At 36.8% G+C, this 12966-nt stretch overlaps 1 protein-coding gene across 3 annotated transcripts in view; it reads left to right on the top strand.

The window, feature by feature from the left end:
• Positions 1-941: 941 nt before the first annotated feature.
• Positions 942-12966, top strand: part of adnp2b (ADNP homeobox 2b) — a 36329-nt gene continuing 24304 nt past the window's right edge. The window contains exons 1-2 of one of the 3 annotated variants that reach the window (XM_028817180.2): positions 942-1277; positions 8524-8640. In XM_028817180.2, the coding sequence (XP_028673013.1) occupies positions 8533-8640 (108 nt within the window). In that variant the 5' untranslated portion in view covers positions 942-1277; positions 8524-8532. The remainder of the gene's footprint in view (positions 1278-8523; positions 8641-12966) is intronic. The other 2 variants (XM_028817182.2, XM_028817183.2) reach the window with 2 other exon arrangements.

The following is a 12966-nucleotide window of genomic DNA, read 5'->3' as shown; positions in this document are numbered from 1 at the left end:
ACTTCTGCAATTCTAATGACAACCTATAAATAAAACAAAAAAAATGGAGCTGAGCAACTCTGCACAGGATTTCAGTATCCTTCCACTAAGATGGTCTTGTCCAGGACTTTTATTTTTTAATTTTCTAAAAGAGAGCTCTGTATTCTTTTGAACAAAAAATACTTCTCGTTTATCGTAAACCATCTGCTTTAAGCATTACGTTTGCTCAAATCTCAAGTTGTTCTCATTCTTTAAACCCATTAGCTAAGTCAGAGTTGGAGTTAAAACCAGAAACTCTTAAATGATTTATTATTTTTTGACTGATGTTGACCAGCTAAGGTATTGCCTGACCACATCAAAGTCAAATTTTGTGTGGACAATTTCTTTTAATTTGATCAGCTTTTATTTTTTTAATACCAAGCCTTCGACTATCGTGGAAGGACAATGGAGTACAGACCCAACCAGATTTTGGTCAAAGACACGATCATGCAAGGCAGAAATGGATGGTGCGGCCATGATATTCATTCGTAGTCTTCAATCCAGATGAACTCAACTGATATTTTTCTGCTTCTTCAAGTGACAAACCCTTCTTGGGTGATCTTATCCTCAGAGTTGGAACTTAAACTGGAGGACATCTTGAAAATGAGAAGTGGCTTAGGACCCGCCCTCTTGTTAAAACCTCTTCCAAAGATTTTCAGTCATGTGATTCCATTGTGGACACGCCCCCTTGTAATGATTAGCTCAATTCTCAGGAGAGCAACTGAAGGAGGACATTAAAGTCCATGGGCTTGGACTTGGTCATAGACTTGATGTCATCAAGCCAAGGCACCATCACCCTTCCCATTCAACACCAATGCCACCCAAAATGAGAAGCTGCAAAACGGTGCTATTTGGAGTTTGGGTTACCTTCTCTCTTATTGGTCAGAGTGTGAATATGTAAATGAGAGTCCGACGTCACTTCCTGATTGAGGCAAGCGCCATTTTTCCTTTCAGGAGGAGGGTGATGCAGCTCACATTCAGTGACGAATAAGGTGGAAAAAAGGCCCGTAATATTTATTGTTGCCGAATCCTACGCGGATGTTGACGAGCAGATAACTAGCGTGAAGTTGAACGCCGACTGCGCGGGATAACAGCAACAGCGGAGCGGTGTGCGGGGGCTGTGTACAATATCGGGAGACCTCTCTTGCACGCTCACACACACGCGCACGCACAAACACGGCAGGAGGAGTGTGTGTGTGTGCGTGTGTGTGTGTGAAAGAGAGAGAACGAGAGAGAGCTCCCTCTTCCAGGACTGACGGGTAGGTACAGGAATATTCGGTTAGCGGCGGTGACGGCTATTGTAACAGCACAGCATAAACTAGCGAGGGGCGGGCTGGCCGCTCACACTTAACTATTGTTCGTGCGATTTATGAAATCCGCGTCGCGTTGTCATTTCGTTTGGCGGGCTCGCAGTCGTCGCGTCTTCTTCTTCTTCCCACCCGCGTGTCGCGACTCGCAACCTCCGGAGCGCAAAAAGTCTTGAGCGCTGGCAGCACCGGGTCGGCGCGGAGAAATCAACGAAGCACGCTTCATTATTTTTAAACGGCGAAGGGTTGAACTTGGAGAGGGGTGGTAGCGGAGGAGGGGGTGGTGGTGGTGGTGGTGGAAACGAAATGGTGGCGATGCATGGAAAGATTTTTTTTTTCTTTATGAAGATCCCTCTGGCAGATTTGGGGTTAGGATGTACAGGATGAACAATGAGCGCGCACCCGTGGGTCCATACGCGAAGCTACACGCTCGGTGCTCCCGTTTTTTTTGTTAATTTTAGGTGATGCTTAAGTTTTTTTTTTTTTCTTTTCTAATTTTTTTTTGGGAACCAATGCTTAAAATAGGGTGTCAACGACGCTGATTTTATTTTAGGTTTAGGTGCTGCCAGGCGATAGAAAATGTCTAGAACGAAACAAAAAATTGCACTTTGGATGTCAGCAGATTACATTTAGTTTTGTTTCCTGAAGAGCCGTGTGTGTGTTTTTTGTAAATAGTGCGAAATGTTAAAGCAAATTCAAATCGGTGCCACTCACATGGCAGACGACTTCTTGCCGCTCGGAACGACGGTGACGCAAAATTCTAGAGCGCGGAGAGACCGAGGAGCAGGACTTCCCCCCCGAACTTGGTGTTTACCCTGCAGAAAAGACACGGGAGCAGCTGAGATCAGGAGAAAGGCACCTTAGTGAAATGCACTTGGCCGTGATGCTCGTCGAGAGCCAGTATGGAGGTGCATTTTGTTATAAGCCAGCCTTGTATCCAGTTGCCATAAACGGGTTACAAACCTGCTAATGCTGGGGATATATTTAATAACCATTTTGATATCTGATGGAATAGTGAGCTTGTTTTGATGCTGGAGTGCGTTCAGTGTTTCTGAATAACTTTTGTATTGAGTAGCAGTTAATGGGTAACCTCTCGAAGCTTTGCACAGAACTTAAAGAAACAAAATAGGAACAAGCAACCGTAGTCTTATAGAGTGCCTTTCCATAATGAACACCATCGTAAGGTATAGCACTAATGTTTACTGGAACACACTTTGTATATCTTAACTGTACAGTAAAACTGTTGAAGTATCTTACCTGTGTTCACACGGAATCAAAGGTGAAGACTGAACTGACAATCCTTTGTAGTTGAGGAGTCCACTATAATACACTGCCTAGACAGAAAGTACAAAGTTTTTGGAGAGAATTTAAACAGATATATAAATAGACCTTTAAATTATGTAGTGCTTTTCCATAAGGAACACCATCTTAAGGTATTTTGAGTACAGATGTTTAGTACAATCATTTTTACAGTTGGAAAACAGCTCCAGCATCTTACCTGTTCACATACTGTGAGTCAAAGGTGAGGACTGAACCAGCAATCTTGTAGTTTTGGAGGCTGTTGCACTACAATGCCTACAGAGAGACTACAGTTTTGTTTTTGTAACCGGATATATAGACCTTTATGTAGTGCCTTTCCACAGTGAACACCATCTTAAGGTATTTTGAGTACAAATTTGTAGTACAACTGCTTTATTTTATTTTACAGTTGGAAAACAGACAGCATAACTTTCTTACCTGTTCTCTCATAGTGGGCTAAAGTAGGACTGAACCAACAGTCTTGTAGTCCACAGTGATGCACTGCCTAGAAAGAGACTGCAAAGTTTTTGTTTTTTTTGATCAACCAAATATATAGTCCTTTATTTTGTGTGGTGCCATTCCATAATTAACACCATCCTAAGGCACTTTGAGTGGAGATGCATAGCACAACTGGTTTTTATAGTTGGAACACATTTTGTATATCTTACCAGTTCTCACACAGAATGGTGAGGATTGAACCAACAACCTTGTTTGGTGTTCACTATTTGTTCTATGCTGCATAGAAAGAGACTACAAAGGCTTGGGGGGGGGGGGGGGGGGGGGGGGGCTTGAAATTCACCAGAAATATACATCTTTATTTTATATAGCTCCTTTCCGTAATGACTGCATTCTAATGACATTCTGAGTACATATACACAGTACAGCAGTTACATTTTTTACAGTTAGAAAACAGACATCTTAAGTATCTTACCTGCTCCCAGTGAGTTAGAGTTGTGGACTGAACCAACAGTCTTATAGTTTTGGACTCCACTATGTTACACTAGAAGGAGACTAGAGTGTTTGTTTTTTTGGTGGGGGGGGGTTAGGGGTTAACCAGAAATAATGACATTTTGTATGGGACCTTTCCACAGTGAACACCATTCTAGGGTGCTTTGATTACAAATGCATTGCACAGCTGTTTATTTTTTACAGTTGTAAAACAGACAGTTTAAATATCACAGAGTTAAAAGTATGGACTGAACCAACAACCTTGTAGTTTGGAGTGTACTATGTTACACTATCATGAAAGAGACTACACTGTTTTTTTGGGGGAAAACTAACTAGATATCTAGACCTTTATTTTATATAGTGCCTTTCTGTAGTGAACAGATGCATAACATTTATTTCTATATCACATTTTCATGCATATGATGTAGCTCAAAGTGCTTTACAAGATGTCAAAGTTACAAGAAAAGAAAAAATAAGAATGAATGAATGACATACCAAAACAATAGATAAGAATAGATCAATATTTAATTATTTAACATAGATGTATACAAGTAATAGAACAAGTAGCATTCTTATTTATTTGTTTTTAAGTCTCAAAAGATAAGTCTGATTTTAAGGCCAGATGACTGGGGAGAATAGAAAGAATAAAACTACGGTGTGTGTGTTGCTGGGGGGGGCGGGGGGGGGTTCCAAGGCCAAAAAGACCACCTAGCTAATATAAATGCGCTTAAGTAATGCTTTGTTCTCAAAGGTTTCATGCAGTGGGTCTTATCAGCAGTTGGAGTATCTGCTTCTGTCCCAACATCACAGGTGGCAGCACAGTGTTTGATCAGGCAGAAACCAGTAAAGAAAGCAGAGAAAAGTAGAAGTTAATAATGGGTGGAAATCCTTGAAGAGTGTGATTTCTTTGCAGTTTTAGTCTAGCAGAAGTAGAACTAAAATGCAGCTGTGAAAAAGCCAAATTAAAAAAAAACGTGAATTTTAGAATGTTTGTAAAATGTTTCATGGTATTTGCCTGGTGTATCTCTGTTGGTAAAGTATGCCAAAAGTATTCATACTTGGCTCTTGGAATAATAAGCAAACCACTATTATGGCAGGGTGGTGGCTCTGATGCTAGGGATCTGCACTGGCAATTGGAAGGTTGCCGGTTCGAATCCCGTACAATGCCAATAGGAACTGCTCTGTTGGGCCCTTGAGCAAGGCCATTAACCTGCAATTGCTGAGCGCTTTGAGTAGTGAGTAAAGCACTATATAAATGCAAAGAATTATTATTACTACTAGGTCTAAGGTTACAATTGGAAATGTAGATGGGTAGACACTCAAATATAGGAAGGAGCAAGATTTAGAACTTTAGAAACCATTCGTAGTGTTTTAAAGGACACCAAAAACCAATGTAATTGTGCTAAAAATGGGTGAGGTGTGTTTAACTGTTTATGATTAAGATTATTTCTCAGCTCACATTGTGAGTCAAAAGCAAGAATTGATCCAACATCGTTGTAGTTCAGAGTCTGTTATGCTACACTGCCTTAGAAAGAAGCTACAAGGTTCTGGGGAAAGTTAACCAGATATATAGACCTTTTTTATATAGTGTCTTTCCATAAAGCAAACCTTCATAAGGCACTTTAAGTTCAAATGCATAGTACAACTGTTTAATTTTTACAGTTGGAGTACAGACAGTTTAAGTATCTTACCTGTGTTCGCGCAACAAGTCAAAGGGGAAGACTGAACCAACAATCTTGTAGTTTGGAGTCCAGTATGATAATAGTACATTGTATTTATATAGTGCCTTATCCACAATCAAAGCGCTTCACCAATGTTCAAGGCAATGCAATAGGAATAAAAGCAAAGATGACCTAGCACAGTATAGAAACTAATACTAAACATTAAATACCAAATAATACATAAATGGCCAAGTTTAGAAATAGATTAAGAAACAAACCAGCTTAGAAAAAAAGCCATGAACAAATAACACCATTTGTATATGGTTACATGTAGGGATATAACAGTAGGTGTTACTGTCACCCACAAGGCTAACGAACACTGAATAGGATAATACCATATTTCGTTATTAGTTTTATAGCAAGATGCTGGAAGGACATTGGCCATTCAGTGGATATTTGTTTGATGCTCAGATGTAACAGTTCCAGTCAGACTATCAGCCCACCTGAGTTGTGTGCTGCTGTATAGTAAATTCCCAATTGGAGTCGCTTCATTTTGAGATGCAAACTTGTAAGTTATGCTATGTTGCCTAAAAATAGACTGCAGAGTTTTGTGAGGAAAATTAACCGGGTGTAATCTTTTCTTAACAAACGTTATTGTAAGGCACTTTCAGTACAGATGCATAATACAAGTGCTTACTTTTTACAGTTGAAATATGGACACAGTTTAAATATTGTACCTGTGATCATGCAAGGAGTCAAAAGTGAGAAATGAACCAGCAGTCTTTTCATTTGCAGTCCACTATGCTACACAGCCTGAAAGCTGACTACAAAGTTTCAGTAGAAAAATTAGCCAAATAAAATAAAATACCTTTTATTTTTATATAGCACATTACCATATTGAACAGATGCATAATACAGCTGTTTACAGTTTCTACTGTTGGAAAACAGACAGTTTATCTATCTGCTTCAGGTTCACACATTGAGTCAAAATGAGGACTAAACTAGCAACCTTTTGCATTGCAGCCTAATATGCCTATAAACACTCAAATATAGAGGTTGGGGTTAAGCGAATATATTAGAAGTAGATTGTGAAATATGATAAATAGCAAAGTAAGGATTAATACATAATGGTCATGTAATAAAAAAATGAACACAAGTCCAGCTGGTTTAAAATGTTGGAGAGTGCGAGTTTTCAGGTGTAATTGGATTGTGATGATGCTTTATGCACAATAGGCTGATTTTAAGGCAGTTGTTTCAGTGTAAAGTAAATCCATAGATTTGACCCATTTGTAAATAAAAAATTATTTTTCTGATAGTTTTAATATTTACAATTTAAGGGTAACATTTAAACTACAATGTTGGAAGAGGCATGCTAAGAAAAGATGCAGGTGTTCTGCATGAATATCTTTAATGTGCTGTCTGTACACTTGAAGCACAAGAAGGGTTAGTTGTCATGCTTGGATAATTCCTTATTCAATCTTTATGGTACAATCTGCGTTCACTATTTAGAGCAATTTTTGCTGAACAGTTAACCTTTTACTGAATATCTACTACGTTGCAACATCTTTTTTTTTTTTTTTTTTTTCTCTTACAAGTTGTGTTATTAAAAATATACCGGTATACATCAATTTATAAGAAAGACAAAGGTAAATTCAAGCACTGTTACACTGTAATACTAAATGACATGTAGTGGCAACATTTTGAAAGAGGAACATTATGCGAGCCTAATTTGTTAATGTCCTGTCTTTAGGGAACCATAAGCATCGGGGAGTGGGCAGCGTTCTATGACAGCACCATAGTTCAGTGCATGTTTCTAGAGTTATAAATGTAAGTTGCTCCTCTCGAGCTCAATGACCACATTCCATTGTAAGCGTCAGTCCATTTTATGAAAATACCTTTCCCATTAAATGATAGTGGGGAACTGGTATCTACTTCAGCATTAGATGCAAGCAGAAACAAGCACTGGAACAGGGATATCAGTGCTAAGAACATTATTCAGCATAATTATTGTGGTTAGAATTTTGCTAATATGCTTCTGTTTAATTACAGTGATAACGTAGAGACAACAAAAAAAAAACGTCATGGTTGTAGTCATTCAGACCAAAGTGTGTCAGATAGAAAAACTAACATTTTTTGATGATTATTGTTTGGCTATTACACAAAATTAGAATATTTATTATTTGAAAACAAATTTTATTTGAAATTTGGGTAAATTAATGAATTTCGTGATTTTAAGTTTTCCTTTTTTTCCTAGAATGTCCAAGCCATATCCTCAAGATTACAATGCAGTTTAAGATTTCAGTGATAGATGTTACATTTCTAGAGATGCTGATTTGAAATTTGTATCCCTTGTGTAATTTTTTGTCACTTGCCTAATGAAGTTTGTTTTAGGAGATCGTTTAATCTAAAACTACATTTAAGCGTCGCTTGTTGCTACGCCTATTTATTATAGGTTTGCATTTTAGTATTTCTTCGGTGTGTTTTGTTCTGTTACTTATTCCTGCCTGGTTCTACCTGCTTCTTCTGTCATGAAGGTGTGGTTGCACAGTAAGACGTACATTAAGCCTGTAAGGCAGCTACTTGTTTTTAGTGTTATGTAGTATTTGAACTTACCATTTTTTTTAATTCAACTTTTCCCCTCAATTCTGTTTTCTTCTGTGCCTTGTTAATCTAGATTTTGATTTTGATTGCAGTGCAACTGCCTGAATTTGTGTAGAAAGAGATGTTGTTTTTTTTTTTTTTTTTTGTTATAATTTAGTATTTAATTTTTGTTATTTGTAGGTCGTGGAACTGAGTAATTTCTATAAATAACACTAAAATAAGTTAAAATTGTGCATTTTGTTTGATTATAAATAAAATCGATTAATTTGTTTTTTGTATACTTACAATATAGAAATGCAGAATAGTTTGATTCTAAGAAAGTAACATTGAAGGTAATTCAGATTTAATAATGAGAAAATACTGTATATACTGGCTGATTTTCTTAGAGAATGTTTCCAGATGTTCAAAATAGTTATTAATTATAATTGATTAAAGAGGAGGAAATGACTTCTTATGTGGCTAATAGTGACGCATTTAGTACACTTTAAATGCAGTATGTTGATATTTCTTTACCAGTTTGGAAAGCATGGATTATACAGCAAGTTAACTCGTAGATTTAAGTAAAATTTTACTTTTCATACTGTCTTAAGTATCTGATTTTCAGATTGTAAAACAACGCAACCTTTGTTTTTCATTACTGTGCAATTTGACGTAGGAAGGTATTAATAAAAGGTTATTTCACTTTATAGGAAAGAAAGATGTTTCAGCTTCCTGTGTTTAACCTGGAAAAAATCCGAAAATCTAGAAAGAGAGTTAAAGGAATTTTATGTGACATTGGCCTCCAGAGTTGTAAGGAGCTGGTAGGGGTAAGTGTTTCTCTTTATTTTTTAGGACTGATGGCTTTCTTTATTTTAAAAATTTAGCTCCAGATATTCTTGGTTCCTTCTGATAAGTTAAATGTGGTATATAGTATAGCAACAGAATAGGATTTAAGGCTATTTTTAAAGAGTTCATGTTGTGTTTTTTATGTACCTTTGTCATTCCAGTTTCCAGATAATGGAGGCTTAGAAACATGAGTGATCAGCTCTTTTGTGCTAGCTCCACCTTCTCAGTCTTAATGGGTGGAGCATTATTAAAACCTTAAACAGTAAATGTCTAAAAAAAATACCCATGGCTCATAATTTACAAGTCACAACTTTCAAATTGGGGTTACTGTGGCAGAGACTGGGGTTGTGTTAAAATTAAGTTCTTTGTTTGCCTCAGTTTTTTGTTCCATGTCTACAGACTAATATATTGTACAGACAGGCAAGAGAAATGGGCTGCGGCATATCTGCTTTGATTGGCTTGCACTTACATCATTGTTACCAAAGCCAGTCAGGGAAGTAGTGGGAGGAGACAGAGTTCCTAGTAGCTGTGGTAATGTGGGCTAAGAAGTAGCTTTCACAAAATGTCTTAAAGGTACAGTAACTTAACCTGAATAAAATACAAAGAGTCATTTTTGTCATTTACATTGCAGTTTGTGTTCCCTGGGAAAAGTTTACAATTTTAAAGGCATTATAATCCTATATATGAGAAATTATACAACTCTATTGCAATGTTTGCAGAATGCTTGCTTTCCATGTTTTCCTTTTTTTGTGCAAGTCAGAAGTACAATAGCTTGTTTTTGGTGATGCCTTCTTTTTATTTCTGTATTAATGGTAAAAAAAAAAAAGTGCTGTGAGCATCTGTAAAGCTGTAACTAGGGTCGGCATGATAGGAAGTCCATCATTGTCTTAAATACTATTTCATACCAGCATAACATGCTTAGCAACACAACATCTCCTGTGTTCATACTGTATGGGCTTATGTTTTGTTGTTTCAGATATGAAGATTTGTATATTTCTGAAAATGTACATGACACAATGTTATTCATTCTAATTTAAAAAAAAAAAAAAAGTGGTGAGGTAGACAAAGGCAACAAATTTTAAGCAGCCAGGTTCATTGTTTTAAGGATTAAATGGATGTGTGATGCTTTACATTTAGGTAAAATTAACGACAACCCAGTATGATGTGATTAAGTGGAATACAACGGTATTTAAGCATAAGGTTGTTAAGCTGTATTAAGTTTTTCCTTTGTTCAGATAATGTTAAATGCCTATGCAAAGACTTGTTTGCTACAAATTATTCCAAGACGAAGCTTATTTTAAATAGAATAACATTCCATGTTTTTATTTTTAAGGTTCCTCAATAATTAAGTGCCATTTTAATAATATTTCATAGTATAAGTATTTAATTAAGAAAAAAAATTCTTTTCTGTTCAGAAAAAGATGACTCGCATAGTATTTTTAAGCACATCCATTTTGCGCACTCTGACAAATGATCTGTTTATTAATAGCAAAGTTGGGATTACTAAATGTATACTTCACTTTATCCTGATATTAGAAGGAATGAAGTTAATTGTTGCTTACCAATTTATTTTAATTGAAATTTTACATAACATTATGATTGAATAAGTAGGTATGTGGCTTTTTGGCAATTCTTTTGCTTCTGTTTCATTAATAATGCTTAATTACTAAAACAATACTGCAGTCTCAGTTGGGCTACAGGGTATTAGTGTTGTGCATCAACACATACAGATAGGATGAGCCAGGGGTAGATATCTTGCAAAAGGATTGTTCCAGTCAGTTCCCCCACTATCAGAGTACAGCTTGTATCTGGATTTTATGTTCACAATATAGGTTTTCAATATATCATTGCTCTTTGTTTCTAGTAATTTGTACAGTCGTAGTTTCTATTGCACTAGTACTGCCTCTACTTTAGTAAAGAAAAAAAGACAAACTGAAGAAAGTCAACTGGCTGAACTCATGAACTGAGATTTGCTTTATAAAAGGAATACAGGTTGGTAGTAGGGGTGCATGTGTGAACCAGTTTTGATTTTCAGGTATTTGTAAAGATTAACAGAGATTTTGTTAACTCTGCTGCTTTTAAGCTGGTTATGCCCCCTGCTTTTGAAGGGGAGCCCTCCTACTGGCCTTTCATTTTGAATTATATAATATGGACGTGATTGAGGTGGGAAACTTTGAGTAAATTGTTTAATTTTGAAGTGAATTTTCTGTGGCACCTTGTGTGCGTCTTTAACATGAGTTAAGCACCTGATCCTTTCCAACTCAAAACTTTCCACCTTCAATACAGGTGAAGTTTTCTTCTGTTAGTTACAAAATGTCACTAAAGAAAAACACTACAATGAAATTTATGGTTGGATTTCTGCGGTAGTTCTTGTTTGTATTCATTTGTACTATTCTCAAAAAATTTTGGTCTTAGTCCTAATTCTTATTTTTCACTTGGTAGCAGCTTCATATATTCAAATAATAGTTTAATAGCTGATTTTGTGTAAATAGGTTGTGTTGTACAGTATTGACAGTTCCGAAGTAGAATGTGAAAGACTGGAGATTTGATTGGCTTTGAACAGAGCAGGTTTTGGGTTTAATGTATTGTGAAAAGTGCTAGGATTTTTCACACATGACAATGTGGATAGTTCCAGGGTGAGCCACTGCCTGGAAAAAAACATTTAGCAAGCTGTGCACCCTGTTTAGAAAGAGTTCATTAATGAAATTAATAGATGGAGTCCGAACCAGTATACCCATGAGTGAATGAGCTTTTTTAATATTCTGTGTTGGACTATACTTGGCTTAATTAGGTACCTCTTATGTAAGTGTACATTATTTGTTGTATACTATTTAGAAAGTGGATAACTACTTTTCAAACATTGTCATACATATTTCTTGTGTGTCAAGAACCAAATCATTGTTTTCTTGTGCTTATGCATTTACATATTTCTTTGTTGACAAGAATTTGTTAATAGAGCACAGTATGCATTCTGGTCTGACTGAAAATAAAACTGACCACTCTTTGAATAGTGGTGATTTGTGGCAACTTCTAAATAAATTTTACTGTCGGCTTTCACAGAAAGAAATATCATCCAAATACACTTCAAAAATTGTCAAGCTTTACACTTCATGGATCAGGAGTTTGTTCCAGATTTTCCTGACTATTTGTATGAAGAGGTACTTTTTCTAGTCTGTCAGAGTAGGACACACTTTATAGTCTCCAACTGGATTTAGTTGCTTGAGTATACAACTTGAAGAACTGCTGTCTTTTTTTTGGGGGGGGGGGGGGGAGACTAGTGGAGAGACACAGGACTTCATATATGTGTATATATATTATATATATATATATATATATATATATCTATATATATATATATATATATATAAGAACATGTATGCTATTATGTTGTTTTTATGGCAACAGCACACAGTATTCAGTAACCTTGCAAGCTGTGCACGGAAAGTGTCTCTGAATCCACAGGTCCAGGTATGAATGGTCCTGTACCTGTTGCCAGAAACTAGGAGTGATAAAAGGGACTGTTTTAGGATAGTTGAGGTCTTCAGTAATAATACATCTTGCTTTTGTAAGGCAATTAGTATTAGAAGAAAGTAGCTGGGTGCCAATTATATTCTGTTTCACCTCAACACCCCCTGGATTTTGAGTCGATGAGGTGCCATACCAAAATCTTATGTTGTCAGTTAGGATGAATCTACTTGTGCTCCAATGGAAGCTAGTGAGAATAGGTAGAGAATTTCCATTGACATCTGAGGATGTAGATGCATGGGTGAATCTTCTGACGAGAGCCACGATGTGTTCGCTCATTCATTTATCGGTGATGGCCACAGTTTACAGCTGCTCACCTTCTCAACAGCATCACTCCCAAAGTAGATGGAAGCGTGGTCTGCATTCAGCTTGTTGAAGTCTTTGACTATTTTGGGTGAGACTGATGATCGGCCCTTTTATAGAGGAGTCCTCTACGAGTTTAATGATAGGGTTTAGAGCTGTTTGACCTCGCAGTCATAGGTGAATGTGGAATACAGTAAGGGGCTCAGGACAGTACTCTCTAGAGTGCCTGTTTTGGGAATCGATGTGGAGGATGTGATGCGGCCATTGCAGAGGTGTGCTAGTTAGGAAGTAAAAAATCCAATTGCAGCCACTTGGATCTAAGTCACAAGTCTAGAGGTTTAGTGAGCATCTTTGATATTACAATAATGTTGAATGCAGTACTATTGTTTATAAATAGTACTCTGGCATAGTTTTTACTGTCCGAATGTTCCAGTATTTTATAAAGTACAAGGAATATGGCATCCTCTTTGGACCACTTC

The sequence above is a fragment of the Erpetoichthys calabaricus genome, chromosome 13 (assembly GCF_900747795.2).
Source record: "Erpetoichthys calabaricus chromosome 13, fErpCal1.3, whole genome shotgun sequence".
In the NCBI taxonomy this organism is placed as follows: domain Eukaryota; kingdom Metazoa; phylum Chordata; class Cladistia; order Polypteriformes; family Polypteridae; genus Erpetoichthys; species Erpetoichthys calabaricus.
The sequence above is the reverse complement of the archived record's forward strand: the minus strand, read 5'-3'. Positions and strand labels throughout refer to the sequence as shown.